The sequence below is a fragment of the Mytilus californianus genome, unplaced genomic scaffold, assembly GCF_021869535.1.
Source record: "Mytilus californianus isolate M0D057914Y unplaced genomic scaffold, xbMytCali1.0.p SCAF_6, whole genome shotgun sequence".
Taxonomy (NCBI): Eukaryota; Metazoa; Mollusca; class Bivalvia; order Mytilida; family Mytilidae; genus Mytilus; species Mytilus californianus.
In genome coordinates, this window is record NW_026262712.1 from 64,547,841 (window position 1) to 64,571,774 (window position 23,934).

Genomic DNA, 23,934 nt, shown 5'->3' on the forward strand with positions numbered 1-23,934 from the left:
GACAAAGTACAAAATTATAAAGCGGCTTCCGTTTAAATTAGGTACTTTCCACTTTCAAGAGGTTGGAGCTTGACCTGTTTAGCATGTTAAAGGTCTAAGAGAACACGAAATGCATAAAAACAGCCGATCGGATGTCATTTATTTATTTCCACTTTAGAGTTAAGTATGAAATGCAACACGTCAGAAAAATATAAATAATTTTTACTTTATGAATTGATTTTGTGTTAGGTAAAACATATGTCTCCAAAGTAATTTGAATAACAAGAATAAGTAAATATTGAATGTTGATAACGATTGACTCAGCCATTAGTATCTATTAGTCTTTTTTTATTATTCGATACTTTATAGTTTTAATACTAATTGGCTAAAATTAACAAAATGAATTAGATATGTACTGACCATCGACGATAAAACAATGGTTACAATTCCGTCAAAAATTATTGAGCATAGACAATTTGGCCTTCCTGTTTGATTGCTATTATTCTCTTTTGTTTTATTGTTCCCCCCCCCCCCCCCCTCCATGTGACTTATTTAACGTCTCGGGCGTACCTTGTAGAGGGGATAAAGGAATCACGTGTCGTGCACAATTAAATAGGTATCAAAATTCAAATTGAAGACAAAGTTACATAACATTTAACATATTTTGGTGGGTTTCACTTTTTTCGAATATGAACAGGGCAATTTTAGGAACTTAAAAAAATCCTATAATGGTACAAAATTTTTTTTTCTGATGAGCATAAGCATGTCTTTGTTGTTCTACTTTTTGGAGAAAATCGTTTCGTAAATTAATTGAAAGAATTACTGCCGTTAGGTCAATACTATTAAGAAGCAACCACTTGAGATTAAATAATCTGCTTTTATTTGTGCGCGATACAAATATATTTCCCAGCAAAGACACGCTCTTTATTTAAATGATCGCATCTTTACTTAGTACCCGAGTGTATCCATGCAATATGAAGTTTAGCAATTGCAAGACTTGCAAGACATCTTTGACAGAAATTCTTATCATAACGTCATATATATATATAGCGAGACGAATATTTTAACAACAGCTAAATGATGAAAAATAAACGAAAACTATCCTTATATCTTAAAGTTACTACTAGTGCAGATAAGACTAATTTTTTGTAATAATGTGTTCTTTTTATCAATTATTAAATGTATTGATATATACAAGCCGATGTTACTTTTCTTTATCCATTGTGATTCATACATGTAATACATTGACCTGCGTATGTAACGACAAGGTGTTACTTTTGCCTAATAAGCAAAACATTCAAATAATGATTTATAATTGGATGATTGTTATTCATTAAAAAGAATGTCCAAAAAGAAAAAGAAAAAAAAAAAAACACCTGTAAAACACGTGGTTCCAAATAAACAAAACGACAACATTATATTTACAGAGTGAGAACAACTGAAAGTAAATTTAACCTCTAAGATGTGTTTAAGAGTATACATATGCTTTGTATACACAACATTACTAGTGAAACCACCGAATGGAACGTAAGGACGAGTTTGTACTTAACACGAGCACCACGACGGATGCTACATGTTGAGCAGGATATGCTTACACTTCTGGATCACATGATATAAGTCACGATTTTTTGGTGGTGGTTCTTGTTGCTCAGTCTTAAGTTTTTGTATGTAATGTTTTGTGGATTGTTGTTTGTCTTTTCGTCGTTTTTCGTTTTTGCCAAGATTTTGTCGGTCTCTTTTCGACTTATGAGTTTTGTTTCTCTCTTTGGCATCTTCCGCCTCTTTTGTACAGAAGAACATTTACTTATAACGGCAAACGAACTCCATATCTTACTGGAGCAACATCTTTTCGTTTTGTTTTTTGTATTTTGCGATAGCATTGTCACTTTGTATGGGCTTCTTCCGCCTCTCTTTTACCAAGCTGTTTCTATTATACAAAACATGTAGTTACTGTAATCAATTTTTACAATACTGATCCAAATAATGTTACTAGTTTAGATATTGAAAATAACAAGGTTACTTGTTTTACTGAAAATAACAAGGTTACTTGTTTTACTGAAAATGAGAAAATAGGAGGTATACAAGGTTTGAAAATGATAAAACATATGGAAGTGGCGAAATATTTAAGCATGCGTCAAGTTGTAACAAGTGTCATTATATATTTAAGGATAACTTAAAACTGGCCCATAATTTAAAAAAAAATGTATCTTTAATGATGTTTCATCTTGACCAAAATAGTACGAATTTTACATAGAAATACAATGTAGTTGAGATATAACTTTTATAAAATATAACTTCTTTTTGGCACATCACATTATGAATTACATGACCCCTTGAATATGCTGTATTTGTGTTGTAACGTCAGTTTTGATCCATTTTCACAATAATTCATAACAGTTTTAGCATAGTCCCACCGCCCCGACCCAGAACATTGTTGTGTCTAGGGAATCAATATAAAGATTGGAAAGTTTTGGTTACAGAACTTCTTGGATTGTAATTTGCGACCAACGTTTTCTCGAATTTTTCAGGTTCTTGAAATGTACAAAATCATCGTATTTTGATAATATCTCAGAAGTGTGCTGACTTTGCAGCCTATACAAGTACTCTACTGAAGATATTTGTTTTACCTAGCATTAAAACTTTTGAAACAGATCCAATTAATAATCAAAGTGTGGACATTTGGATATTTTTTGATAAAATAAAAATTCAAGGCCATATTTTGCCAAAAGTGAACTTTGTCCTATAAATACGCTTGTATTCAAAATACATGTTCTGAGAGTAAATTCATTAATCTCTATGATTGTTCCAATTTTTAAAAACAAGGATGACCCCCACAATTTAACTGATGATTTTAGGGGCTTACTTTTGTTAGCTATTTTGTAAAATTGAAATAATTGTTATCAAAAAAAATATTTCTCCAGTAATATATGTGTAACAACATCTAGTAAATATATGTATGATATTAAATGTTATTTATATAGTTTGTATGAAAAGTCTATATCTTGTGCTTGACCGGGTTCATAAATACCGATATCAAGTTATAAATATTATTAGTCAATGAGAAAATCTGTCGCAAGTCCTTTTTTTTGTAAATTCTTATACATTCATTTGGAAAAAACAAATTGTGAAAGGTGAAATCCTTTTAAAAAATCTATATACACGGGATCGTACGAAAAGCATTTGTTTCAATAGTTAAAAGAATAAAATCGTTATTTTTCCTGTAAAGGATTTTTTTAATGCAAATCACAGCCTCCACAAAAACACTGTAATTCACAACAACAAGGAAGGCAAACATTGACATTCACATTTTTAACTAATTTTATTATAAATAATAGAAAAGTTTTACATTAAATATGGTTCACTATCGATATTTTAAAACATTTGGATTTCTGTAAGAACTAAGCACTACTATGACATTTTGGTTAACTTTATAGGTTACATCCCGACAACTGAATTTACAGCTTTGGTGCTTAAAGCTTCGGGTGTATTCGCATCATATACTTTACTATTTAGACTGTCAATAGTTTTAACGAACGGTAATTCATCGTATAGTGGATTGGTAAATCCAAGATTTTCGCTAGTTTTTATAAGTACGGGAGCTGATTCAACTGTTTTCCCATTTTGATCACTTTCTTTTCGAATCGGGACCGAATTGACGGCTTTTCCTGTAAGTTGAATAGGTAGACCAGATATTGGAGTCCCTATCTGTTGGTTGTTTCTGAAAACAGGCAAAGAACTACCTGATGGGTTCTGATTGAATTGTGGTACAGCTTGCAATTGGTTTGGTGCTTGGAAAGATCCACGTACCAGCGGTGTGTTTGAAGACGGCAAACCTTGCACTACAGTTCCTAGTACAGTAAGTGTGTTGGGTTGTTGTCTAAAAACAGGCGCACTTTGCCATTGATTATTAACAGGAAATTGTATGTTGTTATTTTGATTGATCGGCAGTGTGATCTGCGATTGACTATTGGGCAGAGTATTTTGCCATTGTGTATTTACTGCTCCAGTGTTTTGCCATAGACTGTTGCCAGCTCCATTATTTTGCCATAAACTGTTGCCAGCTCCATTATTTTGCCATAAACTGTTGCCAGCTCCATTATTTTGCCATAGACTGTTGCCAGCTCCATTATTTTGCCACTGGTTGTTCATTGGTACTGAATTCTGCCACTGAGAGTTGATTGGTACATTGTCTTTCCATTGGATATTTGCTGGAACATTATTCTGCCATTGTGTATCCAGAGGCCCATTATTTGTCCACTGCGTGTTAACAGGCAAATTATTTTGCCACACCGGTAAATTGTTTTGCAATTGAATGTTGTTATTGCTTTGGAATTGATTATTTGGTATATATACAGGCTTTGGATTAAGATTTGCATTGAGCCAATTTCCACTTAGTTTACCGGTCATTTGATTTAAAAACTTTGGAACTTTAGGAATGTCACCTCTACTTGGTCCATTGTCCGGTTGAATTTTTGTAATGTCTGGAACTATTTTATTATTTTCGCATATATTTTTGTCACATCCTCTGCAAAGTACTCCATAAACATTAGTATATATTTCCTTTCGACATTCGTTAGGAATATCAATCAATGGACAAACAAGCGGTGGACATATGTTTACAGGTGGATTTATTGGAAGTAACGACCCTTCTGGTTTAATTGGTCGATGTTTCACGTGGTGCCTCCCATATCTGCGGTAGCTGTGATATCTATGACCTAAAATTTAAATGGAAAATAATTAAAGATATTTGCCTTTTTATTGATATAAATTTTTAAATTTCATGTGAATAAAGTGAGATATGGAGATCGACATTAACGGGTCATAAAGTCATCAAAACAGGTAAACAAGTACAGCAGTACGTTAGCTGTGCAAGATGTTGTCCTGTGTTGTAGAGAATAGAATAGACTTTTTATCGAACCAATTAAAAGCAAGAGCTATTTTGTACAGAGAGAGAGAGAGAGAGAGAGAGAGAGAGAGAGAGAGAGAGAGAATCTAATAGTAAAATTTGGTTATCTCCCTTTCCATTGCAAATTTTGTATATATACACAGCAACATTTTTTGACACGACTTTACCTGAATCGTTTGCTCATATAAACCTTCAAGTATAAGCCTACCCATATTTTGAATCTGTTAATTAAATCAAGAAGTGTTCATCGAAAGCAGAATGACTGGCACGATCTTCCAGGAGTTACTGCCACCTTATATGTTAGAAACCACTGATGCTGGACTGTTAATACTCGGCAGTATCACTCGCGTAGTAAGTTACTGCAATCAAATTTTTGGCAACGGTCATGAATGAAATCGTCTAGAAATTCTAATTAATCGAAGCAAAATCACAGCACGTGTTTTTTTGGGATTTGATATAAATTGGGAGTACTGCAAAGTAAACACGCTGTTCTATTAAACAAATGGAAAACAAAAACAAAAACAAAAATACACGAAACTATTATATCAACTGCATTTACATGTATTTACATTTTTATTAATCCATAGCGAACCTCCTTTTTTGAAGGCATAAGCGTTGCTGATAAAGGTAAATATAGAAAAGCGCATCAAGCTTAGTATTATATTCATCACCTTTCATTATTTATTCAAATCATATTTTAGAGAAAAATTTATAATTTACGTGATACAATTTAAAGGTAAACTTACCATTTGCACTATATAAAAATAAAACTCCAAATACGAATGAAAAAATTCTTGTCTTCATTGCTGTTATCGTTTCAAAAGCTTTTTTCCAGTTGTCTTAATGTCAAAGAAATTTCCTTTTATATTTGCTTTTTTTCTCAATTACGCACGCTAATACTACGTTTTACTATATGTTGTACGCGTCATTTAATTACAAGACATTTCATTGGTTGATATAATGAAGGTGTCACGTTATGTAATGGCCGAATGATGACTGTCACTTGTTACCTTGTTAGTAAGAGGATAGATGTCATTTTGGCAGTTTAGTCACTAGACTTCTTGACGCAGATTTGATGGAAATAGCGATGTTCTTAGTACTACCTACTGGTTTTATTCATCAGAACATGATGATTATCATTGAACTTGATTGAATCCCACTGATATTGATATTGCATGGCATTGTCTTTGATAAGAAATCTTTTTTAATAATGTGTAACACAAATTAAAATGTATATTTATTTATCAAATTATATGGTATACCACACACGTCTTACCCGGCTTTTCCTACCTACCCTGGCGTCATGCATAGGAAGAAGTATTTTGCAGACACAAGACAGGTCTTTATTTATGAATTCTTTACATTTTAAGAATATTTTCCTCTATTCTTTATATCTCTTTTTCTCCTTTCTGTAAACCCCAGTCAGACCCTGATAAGAATGCTACACTCATCATGAAAATGGGAAAATTATGCTAATGTTTTATTAATGTACGGCCTTTAGATCCTCTTTCAATTGTATTTTTCAACGTTTTCTAAATAGAAGCCGAGCTTAAAAACCAGTAATAACAAGTAAGATTGTTTTGTGACTGAGGCATAATAACTACATGTATGTTTAAAATGAACGTGTTAGTGACAAAATAAACGAATTTTTAATTAATATCTATTAGAACTTTATTTAGAACTTTGGACACCTTATTTTTTTTCCGTTATGTTTTAATTCATACTGTTTATTTATCTCAAACTACGCACTAAAATACAAGATCCTTATTCTACAGTGTCGATGATCGATTAGAAATTGATTGAGTATGTGATTAACAACATTAAATTTACTTTTAAGCATCATCATCATTTATTTTCTTTTATTTTTTCGTCACAGAATGAACACCTGAGAACAACAATATTTGTCATTTCACAAGTATTTTGTATGTATGTTTTGAAAGGATTGTAAACATTGTAATATATGTCAATAAACCTTGATTGATCTCATCAATGAAGTAATACACAATTTGACCACAGGCGATTCCATGTATTAACATGTGGAAAAAAACGGGAAAATTCATTGACTCGGAAATAAATTGATCATCATATACATCTGTTGTTGTTTCTAAAGTAGACACAAAATAAATGATGATTTCTTTAAAGAATTCATCAGTAAATAAATAAAAGAAAAGACAAATCCCTTGATTTATTAAGTACATTTTGGAAAAGAGCATCATATCAGTCATTTTTAAAATTCACAGCACTTTAGATTATTATATGGACATTAAAAGCTTACCGATAGTTTGGCGTTTTTCCGAATAAATAATCAAATCATGAATGCATAAAGATTGCTCAAAACTGCAGTTTGATAGAATTTTGCAAAGTTTGAATATGTATTTAAAAAGATGTGTAGGAATATTCTTTAAAAAAATCAAAAATTCTATTTGAAGTCAATCGATTTGTTGTCTGACGGATAAACACGAATTAATTTTGGTTGGAGATGTCCTATATATAAAAATCGAACCCAAAATAATTCAAACCTTATATACTTATTGTTTACAAAACAATTATGCAATAACATTGGATTTGATGTTTTGGTGTTTTACATATTTTGACTTTTTTATTCAAATTTAAGTTAATTTACTACTAATTTTGACCCTATGAGAAAATACAAACAAATACAATTACCATGCAATTTTACCCTAATTATTTCCAAAATAGGTAAATGTGGCACGTAAAAATAATATCAACAAACAGAAACTATATAAGAGAGATTTGTTTTCTTTTTCTTCCATAGAGAAAATCAATTATAAGATAAAAAAAATTACTATTCAAAGCGTTTGGTAAGTAACGCATAATTCTTTTTTCCAGAAAGTGTCAATTGTCATTATCATCTAAATAAATGGTATAAACCTAATATTTTCATCAAGATACTCCCTACTAAAATGCTATTTTATCTATTTTATCTTTCTCGCATATTGCCAAATCATAGGTCAAAAGACGAAGAAAAACAAATAATAGAGGACATGATATGAAAAGAGAAATTAGTAAAATATAAACGTATTACAAATGTAATAGCAATTGTTTAAATAAAAGAAAAAAATTGTCTGAGGGCACGAATGCCCCCGCTAAAGCTTTGCAATTTTCCAAATTAAAAACTGGGAAGGGGCATATACCTCTAGAATGGTAAATGACTCACTGCCCAAATTCAAACTATGTCTGAGTGTTTTAGGTTCTTAGAATTGTGTATGAGACTATTAAACTTAAGTTAGAGTGCGGAAATTGAAAAAGAAAATGCAATATTCCAAGTTATCAAGGGACATAACTCTAGAACGGTTAATGACATACTGCCAAAATTTAAACACTGTCTGCGTGTTGGGGTTTTTCAGCATTGTGTATGAGTCTCATGATATTTGGATGAGGAAAACTTAAGTTAGAGTGCGGAAACGAAAAAAAAAAATGCAATTTTCCAAGTTATAAAGGGTCATATCTGTAGAATGGTGAGTGACTCGCTGCCCAAATTCATATTATGTCTGAAAGTTTTGGTTTTTAGCATTGTATATGCGTTTCATAAAATTTGGATGAGAAAAACTTAAGTTAGAGTTCGGAAACGAAAATGGAACGGACGGACGGAAGGACGGTCAAGGGTAACACTTAATGTCCCAATTGCCTACGGCGGGGTCATACAAATTATAACTTAATAGAATTCAAGGAAATAAGCAGATACAATTGGATAAAAAAAACTTATGAACAGACCGCTGCTAACAAGACATCAAAATTTCGATGACCATTTATCAAAAGACTTAATGAATTTATCTTGGTGTACGGTACAGTTTTATGTTAATACATTAACATATATCTTTTTGTTTATGGTGCATGCGCAGGCGACGCTTACCCAGTCGACGCACCCGGTCTTGTTCCTTTTTGTGTTCACGCGATTTAATCGGTTTTTTGCCTTTGTTTGTATTTTCTGAATAGATTATTTAGATTTGAACCTTGGTAAACTACAGTCGTCTTTTGAATCTTATAGTGTTATATATCCACTTTTGATAAAAATGGAGAAAGCTAAATATTTGAAATCCAAGTGCAATGGTATATTTCCAATAATACTAGATTTCTACACTCTACGAGTTTTTGTCAGAACTACAATTCCTTTGAATTATTATAGCATATTCGTATAGTTAGTTCAGAGAAAAATATTTTTATAGTGTTGTATCTCCACTATTTTTCAGGTATTTTTGCTGTAAAATAATTGTTATCAAAATATCTTAGTAGTACTATGCTTAAATTGTGTGCATGGTTTGAACTGAATCTATGAGCAATTCATAATGAGCACATCTAGCAGTCCAGAATTGGGGATATTACAGATTGAAAAATCCAAGGTATATCTCCAATAGAAATATTGGGAAGAACTTCTAAAACAACACTGTTTGTAGTTATGTGTTCCCACTCCAGAAAAAGGGATGCTTTATTCACCAAAGTTGCATTTCTATTTAAAAAAAAAAAAACAATCGAACCAAGAGTTATTCTTCATGCACGCAAATTCGATTCCTATATGATTTTTTATGTCTCAGTCAAATATTTATGATATTGCGGTTTTAAACTTCATATTCAATTTCCAAACAGTTACAAAAATGGAAAATACATCATTTTAAGATTCACACGACGTGTAACTGTTGCCTCTAATGTTTGGTGTATTAATTTAAAGCACGAAGTGTTTTCTTTGGACTCAATGACTCAGTTTTCAGGATTTCATCTGGTTTTTTTAAAAATTTAGGCATTGATTATAACTCAACCTTAATGACTAATTTAATTTATTGTCGGTATCGATTTTAACATACAGATCGAGGTATGCAGCAAATGGCATCCTTTTCAAGTTTTATAGGTAGATGCGATCAATATGGTGACCAAAATCTAAATTATTCAGATAAGGAGATACTTTTTTTAAGAATCCGAGTGGTTTTCACAATTCAATAAAACTGCTCATGAATATACTGTAATATTCAGTTTATATAAATCAAGAAGATGTAATTTGATTCCCCATCAGACAAGTCTCCAACAGTTTCAAAATGAAACAGAATTAAGCGACAATTACTATATGCCAACCTAAGGCATTCAACAAAGAGCTAACCCCATCCCCCATAGTCAGCTATAAAAGGCCCCGACATGACAAAATGAGAAACAATTTAAACGAAAATAACCAACAGCATGGTTTCTGACAAAACAAAAAAGAAACAAGTATGACTGACAACAGCAGACGACAACCACTGAAATACAGGTTGGAGACAGGCAAATATAGAAAATGAATGGGTTTCATATGTTTATTTGTGTTCAAAAATCCCCTAACCAGGACAGTGGTGTAAAGGTAGAACATAAGAACAAAGAGGGCGAAGACATTTTTTTCCAATTTAAGTCTCATGTTTGCAAGTTGTAGGAAAATGTAACACCGACTGAATCTAGAAGCTCTTAAGAGTTAAAAAAATCATCATCAAACTCCTATATAAAAAAATGACCCACAAATTTCTGCAATATAGACATATTTGTAGATCTTGTAATGATGATAATTTCTGCTACTAGTATTTAAATTTCTATCAAAATTTTTTTTTTAGATAATAGGCAAAAACGCAAACTATGAGTAAAAAATGTCATTTAAGGGCAAAAACTCTTATAAAGAGTCGACCAATATTGATTTTTTGTTCTTGTGGATCATTTTCGCTAAAAATATTACCAGTTTTTTCAATACCCCTTGCCTTATGACTTACTTCTTTATCTTTATAATTGCAGAAAGGTTGATATATATATTTAGAGCAGGACATGATTACCTTGTCGACACTTCTAACATTCGGACTTTTGAAAAGACTGCTGTATATACTTCCTCCATCATCATCATGAACATAATAACTTGCTATATATTTTATTCATATATTTTTTAAAATATTTTTTTTCACATAATCTAAAAAGTGCGAAACTCATTGAACTTTATCAAGCAATCGTTTATCGTTTGTTTATAAAAACAGTTTAGATAAACAATGTCTTATCCTTTCTCATATTTTTATCAGCATAGTTCAATGGTGTCCCTCCAGACACTTGAATGTCAATCCCAGTACAAAAAGTGGCATCAGCAGACAAATATAAAGCTGTCATTCCCATCTCTTCTGGCTGTCCAATCCTTCCTAGCACCTTTAAAATAAATCATTGCAAGTTGCTAGATAAATGACTACACAGTCCGACAACAAAAATTGAGGTGTTTTCATGAGACCGATTTTATATATAGTAGAATAAATTGAAACGAAGAAAAAATCCTGGAACTGTGAAACAAACCATGTTTTAGCATATCCCCTAAAAAGTTTATTTTATTCTAGTCTATCACTAACATTAGAACTGCTTGTAAGTAGGGCATTTATGACTGGTACTTTGCGATGTAACCGGCCAATGCTGCAAAGAATAAAAAAAACCTGAATAACGTCCGGATGAATCTGTATTTATGAGGAGACAAGAAACATTGGTTTGTGAAAACAGACAAAACAAACAAAACCAGTTCGCTTAGTGTCCACATTTTGCAAAGCAGGAGTTTTACCACATGGCAAACCAACCGCTTTAGAAAGTTATAGTAAAAATATGGGAGTCTATCGGAATGAAATGTTCACAGCGTTTTGTTAACACTTATTACACATAAGAAATGAAATTGAATTTAGTCTAAAAAAATAGCGTATTATTTGTTTTAATCATAGTTGGAAAACATAAATTCGAACGTTTTGTAAATTTGATTCACATCTGCTACCTTTTGCAAAACGCACAAAGTTAGTATAACTTATTGAACAATTTTGTATTTTTCTAGGATACATTTGTAATTTCAATCCATGCAGTCAATGCAAATACAGTATGAATTGCAATATGAATTGATATAAATTGATGTATAAGCAAAAACCGAAAGACGAATTGAACTTTAGAAACTTCCCTTTTTGTGTTTAAGGCATTTAACAATTTCATTAATTATGTAATGTATAAAATATACATACAGAAACATCCTTGTATCGCTGCATCTGTTGTTCAGGATCTGGAGATATATCGACCATTTTTAAGAGGAGAGGGGAAGTTGTTGCTCCAGGGGAAATTCTATAACAAACATGAAAAGTAATGTAATAAACAATATATATGTAATAGTGATGAACTGAATAATAGAATGGTCTAGAATAAAAACTCGAAGGAAAATATATTCTTTGTATTATTATCCCTAGTTCCCCGGCCTTTTGTTGATGTTCGCCCCAACCTTAAGTAAGGAAAATGTGGTGTTTTTGTTATTAAATCTGCATGATTGAGTGTGCACATTATTCTATGTTAAATATCGCTGACTTCGAACTTTACACAGAAAGCTCGTATTTGTTTTAACATACTAGTACTGTGAAGACCGTAGACCGTAGAGTCTTACCGATACATTTTTCTCAACATAGTAAATGGAAAAGTTGTCTTGATAAACAAGATGTACTCAAGAGCCTGAATCGCTCACCTGTTATTTTTTTGGCTTAAATCTTTCATCAATGATTATTTTTGCTTTTTACCCATATGTTTAATTTTAGCCATAGTGTCTATGTTTCTTGACGTACAAGGAAATGAAATACAAAATTTATACTAGATTCATTTGAGAAGATTTTTAAAGTTAAAAAACATAAAACAACTTGTGTAAAATTGTCTTTAAAGGGCAATAACTCCTTAAGGGGTCAATTGACAATTTTGGTCATATTAAACTTTTTTGAAGATCTTACTTTGCTGAACATTTTTGCTGTTTACAGTTTATCTTTATCTTCAATAATATTCAAGATAATAACCAAAAACTGCAAAATTTCCTGAAAACAACCAATTTAGTGGCAGCAACCCAACAATGGGTTGTTCGGTGTGTCTGCAAATTTCAGGGCTGATAGATCTTGACCTTTTGAACATTTTAATTCCTTGTGAGATTTGCTCTAAATGCTTTAGTTTCTGAGATATAAGCCAAAAACTGCAATACACCACTATGTTCTATTTTTAGCCATGGCGGCCATGTTTGTTGATGGATCAAAATTTCGGATACAATTCATAAACTAGATTCCTAAAGGAACATTCATTCAAAGTTAAGAAGTATTAGGCACAACAGTTTCAGAAGAGAAGATTTTTAAATGTTAGCAAACTTGATGAACACATTTCGTAAAATTGTCTTTAAATGGCAATAACTCCTTAAGGGGTCAATTGACAAATTTGGTCATTTAATTTTTCTGTAGATCCTACTTTGCTTAACATTATTGCTGTTTACAGTTTATATCTATCTATAATAATATTCAAGATAACAACAAAAAACTGCAAAATTTCCTCAAAACTACCAATTTAGTGGCAGCAACCCAACAATGGGTCGTTCGATTTGTCTGAAAATATCAGGGCTGATAGATCTTGACCAATTGAACAATTTAACCCATGTCAGATTTGCTCTAAAAGCTTTAGTTTTGGAGATATAAGCCAAAAACTGCATTTGACCCCTATGTTCTATTTTTAGCCATGGCAGCCATGTTTGTCGATGGATTAAAACTTCGGATACAATTTATAAACTAGATATCCTAAGGAACATTTAGATGAAGTTTGAAGGTATTTGGCCCAGTGGTTTCAGAGAAGATTTTTAAATGTTAAAAAACTTGATGAACAAATTGTGTAAAATTGTCTTTAAAGGGCAATAACTCCTTAAGGGGTCGATTGACAATTTTGGTCATATTAAACTTTTTTGTAGATCTTACTTTGCTGAACATTATTGCTGTTTACAGTTTATATCTATCTATAATAATATTCAAGATAATAACAAAAAACTGCAAAATATTCTTAAAACTACCAATTTAGTGGCAGCAACCCAACAATGGGTTGTTCGATTCGTCTGAAAATTTCAGGGCTGATAGATCTTGACCAATTGAACAATTTTACCCATGTCAGATTTGCTCTAAAAGCTTTAGTTATTGAGATATAAGCAAAAAACTGAATTTGACCCCTATGTTCTATTTTTAGCCATGGCAGCCATGTTTGTCGATGGATCAAAACTTCGGATACAATTTATAAACTAGATACCCTAAGGAACATTTAGTTAAAGTTTGAAGGTATTTGGCCCAGTAGTTTCAGAGGAGAATATTTTTGAAATAGTTTACGACGACAGACGACGACGGACGACGACGACAGACGACGGACGACGACGGACGCCAAGTGATGGCATAAGCTCACATGGGGACCTTCAGTCCCCGGTGAGCTAAAAATGAAAACACGTTATAAATTTCATGCGTCCGAAGCGCTTTTCTGGATTTAACTTTATCAGGAACGCTCAAAGCCGAATATTTGAAAGCCAAGGATAAGTAAACAATTGCACGTCAAGAAAACGAACAAAACAAAAATGGTATGAAATTAAGAATACAAAAAAAGACACTTACGAATTTACTCTTACATTGTACTTCGCTTCGTCAATAGCTAGTGCTCTCGTCATAGCTAGGACAGCACCCTGTCAACAAAAAGGAGGTAACAAATCTTAGCTTTTATTGATACTTGACAAATACTATACAATACCCGACAGCGATTCATCATGTTTATTAGTTTGAGTCAAGTATTTATACACTTTCAAAGACACAATATTAATGGAAAACCCAGTTGACATCACCTGAATAGGACAGCAAGAAATCAATAAAAACAGTTGAGAAAGAACAATGGACCGACACACAAACAGGCAAAAAAAAAACAACTAAAGCTTAAAATCAACAAACGACCGATGCTCATACCAGGTCGGAAAAAAACAAAGCTTAAAATTAAAGCTTATAGGTAATACATTTATGAACTCCCTCAAGCAGGTAGTAATAATGTAACCAGTACACGATTTTTCGTACAATTCCCCAACTGAGGCAATCTGTTAAAGACATAAGTTCTTGTATAAATAAAAAGTCATGTGGGTATACGTCAATGAGATAGCAACTGAACGACATAAATCAGCAAGAGACATCTAGAGGTCAAAACACAGTCTTCAACAGTAGACAAATATCTATAGAATATGTAAATCTCTAAATCGAAAAAGAATAGGGAAGTTACAAATAAATGCAACATAGAATATCATATTAAAACCAGGTTTTTCTAAAGGTCTTAGTGATGCCTTCTGGTCATGAGTGTCTATACAGTTTTTTGTATAAGCCGTTAATATGATAATGACCAGTATCAAATAAAGATATAAAAAGTACTTTTACCAGTGTTACATACAAGTCATTGATAACTATCGTATATGTTGTTAGAAATATGTAACAGAATATACTAAAGGTATCACTAACCATCAAGTAGCCGTCTTCATCTTACTGTAAGGCCTGGACTCTTTAAGTTCCTTGTCAAAGACCTTCCAGTCATTGTCAAGATGGAAGAAAAGCAACATACGTACTGGACCTTTTTATATACTGCATACGTTTTAGCATTTATCTTACCTCCTATACATTTCTAGGAATATGATTGGTTAAAAGCGTCCGCGTGGAGACCGTGTATATTCCATATTAGGTTAGAAGGGAGACGGAGCTTATTTCATACACGGTTAGTAGTTGAGTTACGTCCCTTTATAAAAGCAAAACGGTACTGAGAAAAAATCTTTAAGGTTTCAACAGACGAAGAAATTGTTGATGAAGATTGAAATAAATTCATAAAACACATTTAAACCTAACTAGTTGTTATTGGTGGCATCTGTTTTTGTAGGATCAATGGAAGTTGTTTCTTAATGCTAACGGTATTGAAGACTTGCTCATTTTGATAGGTCACTAGTCTAAATTTCACACGTTAAGATAGTCGGTAAGATAAATTCGTTATATAGTGTGCTAGTGACGTAATACGGTATATATGGGGCCAGTAAATTCCATATGGGGATTCGAGCTTCGCTCTTACCCGATATGGAATTTACTGACCCCATTTATACCGTATTAGGTCACTAGCACACTATGTAACTAATAATCTTTGGCCTTTTATATCATATACGTACATTACTATCGTTTCGTTTTCATTTCTTAAATGTACATATCTTGCAAATTATTTACTTATTGAGTGATTGTGGCTTAAAAGATATATAGAGAAAATGATACAATTTGAGAGTTACAGTAATTGGATATGGGGAAAAGCGATAAGCTTCATTCCAAGTTAATAGAATAAGAGAACATGTTTGCTAGGGTAAGAAATCTTTTATTTCAAAAGACCAACTATTGGTTTATCAGTTAAGATAACACAGGAGCTCTATATTGAGTAGTAAGCATGTTCGGTGTGGTAGAGACATATTATCTTATAACAGGACATTCATTGGTTGACGTGTTTTGGCGTTCTTGAAGAGATGGCTTTCTCAAGACGTTCCTTGTCCAGCCTGACGTGTCAGTGAAGTTATACATTCCATTTAGAAAAATGGACGCTTCTCGTGAAAATAATCCTACTACCCAACGACCATCTTAAGTAAAACTAAAACAATGAATAATCAACAGGTCTTAATTCTTGAGCAGTTTTTATATTTGACCTTAGACCGAAAATCAGGCTGATTGCCGGACAAGAACGACAGACAACAGAAACAATTATCTATAAAACTAAAACTTTCAGTGAACATCGTGCCACATTACCAAATTCAACTTATATCATGCTTACGTATTTCATGGATTTCTTTTTGTGTAATATGTAGTTAAGTCTTCTCATTGTCCGAGATTGCTCTGACATCCGTCGGCCTGTTTTGGCCATGGTTACTTTTGTGCTACTTCTATGTAGTTGGTTAACAAATCTTTTATAGGGATGTAAAAGCGTTGACCGTACTCCAAATTTAATATGAAGCGGCTTTGGTCAACACTTGTACCTCACCAAAAGCAATCAGTTTTAAGATTAAGTTATATCATGTTACTTCTCCAGAATCCTCAAATCTACTTACTTTCGTTGCAACATAACTAGTTGATCCTCCTGCAGCATGATGACCGTCCATACTTGCAATGTTTATAATATTGCCTTCTGTTTTACGAAGATGTGGTAATGCATGCTACAGTGAGATACAAAACCTAAAATTAATCTATATCCAATGGTAGAATCATGCTAACTATGTCACTAGCATAACAACACAGAGAGTAAATATGACTGTTTACCTATCATAAAAAAAGGATATGATTTCTGGTGAAGGAGCGGCGTTTACGATAGCTCTATCCAGGCCGTTTTGTTTTTATGCTCTCAAAGTTTTTACATTTTTATCATCTCGCACATTTGTCTTAAACGCCGCCCTCTAACGTCAAATTATTAGTAAAATAGTAGTACAATGTTTATCCGAACAAACTTTGTTACCTATTCTAATATCTGGCTCGGACTTCTTTTAAACTGAGTTATACTGTGCATATTTCTGTGTGTTTTTTTATTTCACATTGGCTAGAGGTATATTGTTGAGATCTCACAAAACATGTTTAACCCAGCCGCATTTTTGCGCCTGTCCCAAGTCAGGAACTTTTTGTCTTTGTTAGTCTTGTATGTTTTTGTTTTTTGTTTAAATTTTGGTTCATTTATATGTTTCGGAGTTTAGTGTGACGTCCATTTTCGCTGAACTAGTATACATTATCGTTGAGGTGCCAGCTGAAGCCCGCCTCCGGGTGCAGGATTTTCTTGCTGTGTGGAGACCCATTGATGGCCTTGGGCTGTTTTCTGCTCTTTGGTCGGGTTGTTGTCTTTTTGACACATTTACCCGTTTCCATTCTCAATTTTATTATCTGTTTGCATCATTCATATGGCAGATAAAGTCATAATAACTAACCTTAGAGATCAGAAAATATCCAACAACATTTAAATCAAATAATTTAGTAAAATCCTGCTTGGTAATATCATCTATTGTTTGGTATGGCGGATCTGCAACACAAAAGTTAATGCTCATGTCAAAAACGGAAATCTCAGATTTTTGTCGCAGCATATCCATAGAGTTCTTCATCGAATAAACAAGTAGTGAAAGTTTGGTAACCATAATGTATTATACATGAAAACGAATAAATGACAACATTTCTACCCCAGGTCTTTTTTCTATATTAATTCACGAATGATGAATAAAAAGATAATTCTTTTGCAATTTGGTTGATTTCTGGTGTTTGATGTATCGTATGACAAAGTTCTTTGCATATTGACCACAGTCTCTCTTTTTATTATTTGATTAAAGAAAAGGTGCAAATTGTTTATATTCAATTGTGTGAACTTATTTGAAATTTGCTATGTCAAAATTTTTCAATGGATCAACTCTAATAAAAATGAAATAACTTGATTGTTGGTTGTTAACGTCCAGTGGCAAATATTTCATAAAAAACGAAAGAGAAGCAAGAGTACTAACAACAACACTATAATAGATGTAAACAATTTGTTTTATTTGTGTTTATCATATAACTAACATCTAAAAAAAAGTAATATTTGTACCAAACGGTTCTTTTTCATTGATAAGATTATTATAAGATGTGGTATGCTTGTCAATGAGACAACTATCCAAAAAGACCAAAGTACAAAGATGAAAGTATTTATGAAAAAAAAAGATTTTACATCAATTTTTTACCCTTTTAAACTTAAAAATGGGTAAAAAAACACATTTTGCAATAACAATGTATGTCACTATTAACTTGATAATCGATAGTAATTTCTACGACTCGGTACACACATTTTAAGATAGAAATGCAGCTGTATATTTAACGACGGTTAAACTTTTTTTTATGAAAGCAGCAATTATTTAAAGCCCTAGATAAACCGCACACCACTCCCGCCTATGAAGACAAAACATAAAATCCTAACTAAACCACAAGGACAGACGCATATAAAAGTTACTTACGGTATCCGGCATTGTTGATGACGCAGTTCAGTAAACCATTTTTGTTTATTGTTTCTTGAACCAAAAGCTGAAAAAGTAAATAACATAGCGTTAAGAATACATATTATTATGGGATACAAATTGAAGTATATTGTGTACTTTAACAGTGATAAATTTTGCGTCTGTCTTTATTTTACTCTGAAAAAGTGTTCTTCATCTATATAAGGTCTTCAGATAATCGATTTAAAAGTTTAAGTAGAAAAGTGTGGAGGTCTTACATCATTTATGCGACTGTCATACAAGTAAGAGGTTTAGCTAGCTATGAAACCAGGTTTAATTCACCATTGTCTACATAAGAAAATGCCTGTACCAAGTCAGGAATATGACCGATGTTTTCCATTCGTTAGATGTGTCTGAGTTTTTGATTTTGCCATTTTATGAAGGAATTTCCGTTTTGAATTTCCCTTGGAGTTCGGTATTTTTGTTATTTAACTTTTTACAATAACCAGTGACGTGCATTAATGTAAATTTAAATTTAAAATCTAAAAAGAACCTTTGAACCTACCTTCACGTCCGATTCCTTAGTAACATCTGCAAAGACAAATGTTGCTTCGCCACCATAACCTGCTTCGTTTATTATCTTCTCAACAGCTTTACCCTGTTTTTCTAATAGAATTGTGGACTAGATAAAACATTATATTTTTATAAAACAATGTACAGTCTACATATATATTATCTGCTTAAAGTAAAAACTACATGTAAAACTTTCAATATTAAGTTATTGTATTAATAAAAGAGGATGTGGGGTATATGCCAATGGTAGCAACCCAACGACACAAAAAGTTATATAAATCGAGGTCAAAATAATGTTTCAACAAGAATAGCGTCTATGCAATATGTCAACAATTGACAATTGTCAATACAATATTGTCCTTGATTATAAGCTTTCAAATAACGAATATTATAAACATTAAAGGGTATATGATAAATGCACACTAGACAATATTTCAAAATACAAAACACATAACGACAACGAAATGTCATAGTAAAATTTAAATAGACGTTTTCAACAAATGAACAGAAATTTCCCGAAATACGATGGGTTAATGTTTACTTTCAAATGAGCAACATGTTAAGAACGGAACATGTATTGGATAAGACTTGTTTTACCTTAATCGTTACCGTTCCGGATCTATTTTCCTTTATTCCGTTATTAAGTGTATAGTAGTATGCGGATCGGAGCTGGAACTCACGGGATATTGGTTATAGAAGCACCGGCACGCATCGCTAATCTTTTTAAGCGTGCTGGACTCACCACGAAACAGTTCACATAAATACACGTAACTACATGTATACATGAGGACTATTATCCCTAAAACATGCAAACAGCCAAGAAATATACCGCCAAAAACGGTTAATAATAATTTTTTTTTATATCTATTCCTGACTTTTATTTGACTTACCCTCTTAAATGTGGTGCTGTTTTTTTATTATTTATTTGCATGCTGCATGCCTTGTTTTATTTGTTATTGCATATGTTTTTATATTCGGTGAAAAGCTCACTAGAGCTTATGTTTGTATGTTTGTCAATATGCCGAATCAAAATAAAGTTTTACTTACCTACTTACTTATATCTATTCCTGACTTTTATTTGACTTACCGTCATTAGAACAAAATACTACTTTAGATCCATGTCGAACTGTAAAAGATAAAAAATCAAGTAAGCATTTAATACTTATTATTATTACAGATAGCATTCCTATAGGAACAAAATGCGCGATTCCAGTAATTTCAATAATTAACCATTTATTGCAGATCGGTGGGTTAAAACAGTGATGCCAAGGACTATTTGATAATAACTATATCTCTCCTTGAAATTGCATTTTTGGTTTAATTCATCATTTATTTAGACTTACTGCATATAGAAAGGAATATTCAATAAACCTAAGTATCGTGAGATGTTGTACCTGTTATCAGTTTAAATTTGAAGTGCAGTACGTAACGTTAATAATAATCTCATCATAGATACAAAGACACTTTGCTTTTTAATCCCATTGTGTGAAGCGGTTCGCAAAATACTGAAAATTAGTACAAAAATTCTGTTCAAAATTGTAATATATACACACAAAAAACTAACTTCCACGAAACGTATACATGAAACACCAAAGCCCGTTATCCCTATTTTCATTTCTATTTTCTAAAAATATGAAATGAAAAACATTTTTTTCAAATTTTATTTCAAAATTCTATCATTTGGTTTTCTTTCTTTTCACATAGTTGTGCCAGGTATAAACAATTCTTACACAATGTGGGAACTTTGCATGTCTAGTGTCTTAAAAATGAGTCGGTGACACATTTCTAATATCATTTGCGAAAAGAGAATGAAGAAAGCTAAAGTTTTAAAAGATTTTTTAAAATTTCCGTAAAGAGCCTAAACCACCAATACTAGTTTGATTAGACATTTAATAATCAATGTTAACAAATATAGGGTTTAGAATGGGGTGTAAGTTAGTTATACACCTCGAGATACGGCGTGTCTGGATAAGAAACCCCTCCGGCCTCCGGCCGACGGGGTCTCTTATCCAGACACACCTATCCCTCGGTGTATAACTATTACTTATTACCCGAGAAATTGTAAACAATGTGTATAAATAGAAATATTTAATCAAATTAATGTGTTGATACATACGCTTGCAAAAAAATAATGGATGACGTTAATGAGTCACTTGAATTACAAGTTCAAATGTTGATACTGCTGTTCGTATAGTTTTCGTTAATTTCAGTCCTTTTATGTTGGTCATCCATTTTGTAATAAATTGCACGTGTAGTTTTTCCGCCATACATACGCACAAATTATTTTCGATTCAATCGTACTAGTTTAGATCGATCTTTGCGTTCAAATTAAAAGTTAGACCCCGTTCACACTTGGACATTTAGATCGATTTAAACTAGATTGGTTCACTTTAGATCGAATTAAGCCCAATGTGAACGCTTTGAGTCGATCTTGAATCGGTCTAAACTTAAACACCAAAAAGAGGTAGTTTAGTTTGAATCGATCTAAAGTGAACCGATCTAACATTAAATGTCATATTTGTTTTTCGTTCATTATTTTGTACATAAATCAGGCCGTTAGTTTTCTCGTTTGAATTATTTTACATTAAATTATTTGTCATTTCGGGGCCTTTTATAGCTGACTATGCGGTATGGGTTTTACTCTTTGTTGAAGGCCGTGCGGTGACCTATAGATGTTAATTTCGGTGTCTTTTTGTCTATGGTCTCTTGGTGGAGAGTTGTCTAATTGGCAATCATACCACATCTTCTTATTTTTATATAAACTATTACGATTGAATCGAAAATAATTTGTTCGCATGTATGGCGGAAAAATAAAAAGTGCAATTTATGACAAAATGGATGACCAACATCAAAGGAATGAAAATTAACGAAAAACTATACGAACATTAGTATCAACATTTGGTCTTGTAATTCAAGTGAAACAATTACTTCATAAATTATTTTTTTGCAAACGCGTGTAACAACACATTAATTTGATTAAATATTTCTATTTATACACAATATTTACAATTTCCCGGGTAATAAGGTCAGATCGATTGCATTTTCACTTGTAGTGTAAACGCAGTGGTTCAGATTAGACCGATAGAGATCGTTAGGATTAAAGATAATGTGAATGCTAACTGGTTTTATTTAGATCAATTCAAATTTAGATCGATTCAAAAATGATAGTGTGAACGGGGTCTTAGATCGGTTCACTTTAGATAGATTCAAACGAAACTATCTCTTTTGTTTTTTTTCAGTTTAGACCGATCCAAGATCGATTCAAAGTGTTCATATTGGGCTTAAATCGATCTAAAATGAATCGATCTAGTTTAAAATCGATCTAAATGTCAAAGTGTGATAGGGGTCATATATTTCAAGATCACACAGGAAAGTACTTCTCAGCTTGGGTGAAAAAAATAAGAATAAAATAGCCTGTCGATTTTTTTCTTATATAATATTAAACTGAGATGTAAGTTTTTCGAGAATTATGTAAACATCAAACGGCAGTAACCAAACTACACTTAAATAACAAAAAGGTCATCTTGTTTTCATATTATGTATTATAGTACACTCGCTTTGTTCATAAAATATAAAATTAGTAATAATTTTGTAGTTTCTACAGTTTTAGATACACGTACTAGTGACACATCGATTTTCTCCGGCATCATGCAGAACATGACCAGGATAAGAAAATTTCTCTTCCATCTTAAAATATCAATTGATAGTATTTTTACATACGACGTACCCTTGATTTGCCGAATACATTTACACAACCTTTACCGATTCAATTAGATCTCCCAGTAATCAAAGTCACTTTGTCTTAAAACCATTGACCACATTTCACATTTTGACTTATCACCGAATGTTACTTTCATGAGCAACACGACAGGTGCCATATTTGAAGCAGGATCTGCTTATCCTCCGGAGCAGATGAGATACTACCTTTTCCAACTACAATGTGTGTCCTTATTATTATGGTATAGTATAATTTATAATCGTAAATTAATTTGGTAACAACATATTATTTTATTGAATTTATGAAATTTTATATGTATTATATAGAGACACCAGGAGAAGCGACATAACTTTTACATAAATAATACTTAACATATGTATCAGACGTATAATGCAATTGTCAACTGCAATGAAATGGGTATCTTTAGTTTACTAGACTCAAAATATTAATCTAAAAATAATTCATATGCAAACTTTACAAATGCATTAAATGTACATTGTATTTGAGATAAGTCAGATACGTAAGTAAAATATAAGTTATGTGGCGTTAACGAGCTTATTATATCGTTCAGATATCACATGATTTATATATCATTGATTGTTTTGTACACCCCTCGCAGACTTACCGAAAACTTCTAATAAACCTTTACCGATACCACTGGATCCTCCAGTAATCAACGTTACTTTGTCTTTATACCGCTGACCAGTTTCCGCCATTGTGAATCACATACATGAGGGTCTGGATGGGGGGGATGGGGTCCTTCTTTTCTGTATTCCTGTCTTCTTTAATTTTTTAGGCCATTTTTCTCTATTCTTTATACTTTTTGCCTATAATTTTCTATTCTTTATATTTTAACACCTCATTATTCTCTATTCTTTATATTTTTTGGTCCATATTTCTCTATTCTTTATATTTTTTGCCCATTATTCTCTTTTCTGTAAACCCCCATCCACACCCTCATACATGTACATA

At 32.2% G+C, this 23,934-nt stretch overlaps 2 protein-coding genes across 2 annotated transcripts; both read right to left on the reverse strand.

The window, feature by feature from the left end:
• Positions 1 to 3,279: 3,279 nt before the first annotated feature.
• On the reverse strand, positions 3,280 to 5,705 carry LOC127705209 (putative uncharacterized protein DDB_G0286901). The gene is made up of 2 exons (XM_052209528.1): positions 5,632 to 5,705; positions 3,280 to 4,694 (listed from the first exon to the last, which is right to left on the reverse strand). Exons 1-2 carry the CDS (start codon positions 5,687 to 5,689, stop codon positions 3,415 to 3,417), a joined length of 1,338 nt encoding a protein of 445 aa, XP_052065488.1. The 5' UTR covers positions 5,690 to 5,705; the 3' UTR covers positions 3,280 to 3,414.
• A 5,057-nt stretch (positions 5,706 to 10,762) lies between these two features.
• LOC127705494 (17-beta-hydroxysteroid dehydrogenase 14-like) lies at positions 10,763 to 23,678 on the reverse strand. The gene is made up of 9 exons (XM_052209821.1): positions 23,588 to 23,678; positions 20,332 to 20,370; positions 19,237 to 19,337; positions 18,693 to 18,759; positions 17,646 to 17,737; positions 16,785 to 16,889; positions 14,299 to 14,366; positions 11,884 to 11,980; positions 10,763 to 11,044 (listed from the first exon to the last, which is right to left on the reverse strand). The coding sequence occupies exons 1-9, from the start codon at positions 23,676 to 23,678 to the stop codon at positions 10,883 to 10,885; spliced, it is 822 nt and encodes a 273-aa protein (XP_052065781.1). The 3' UTR covers positions 10,763 to 10,882.
• Positions 23,679 to 23,934: the final 256 nt, after the last annotated feature.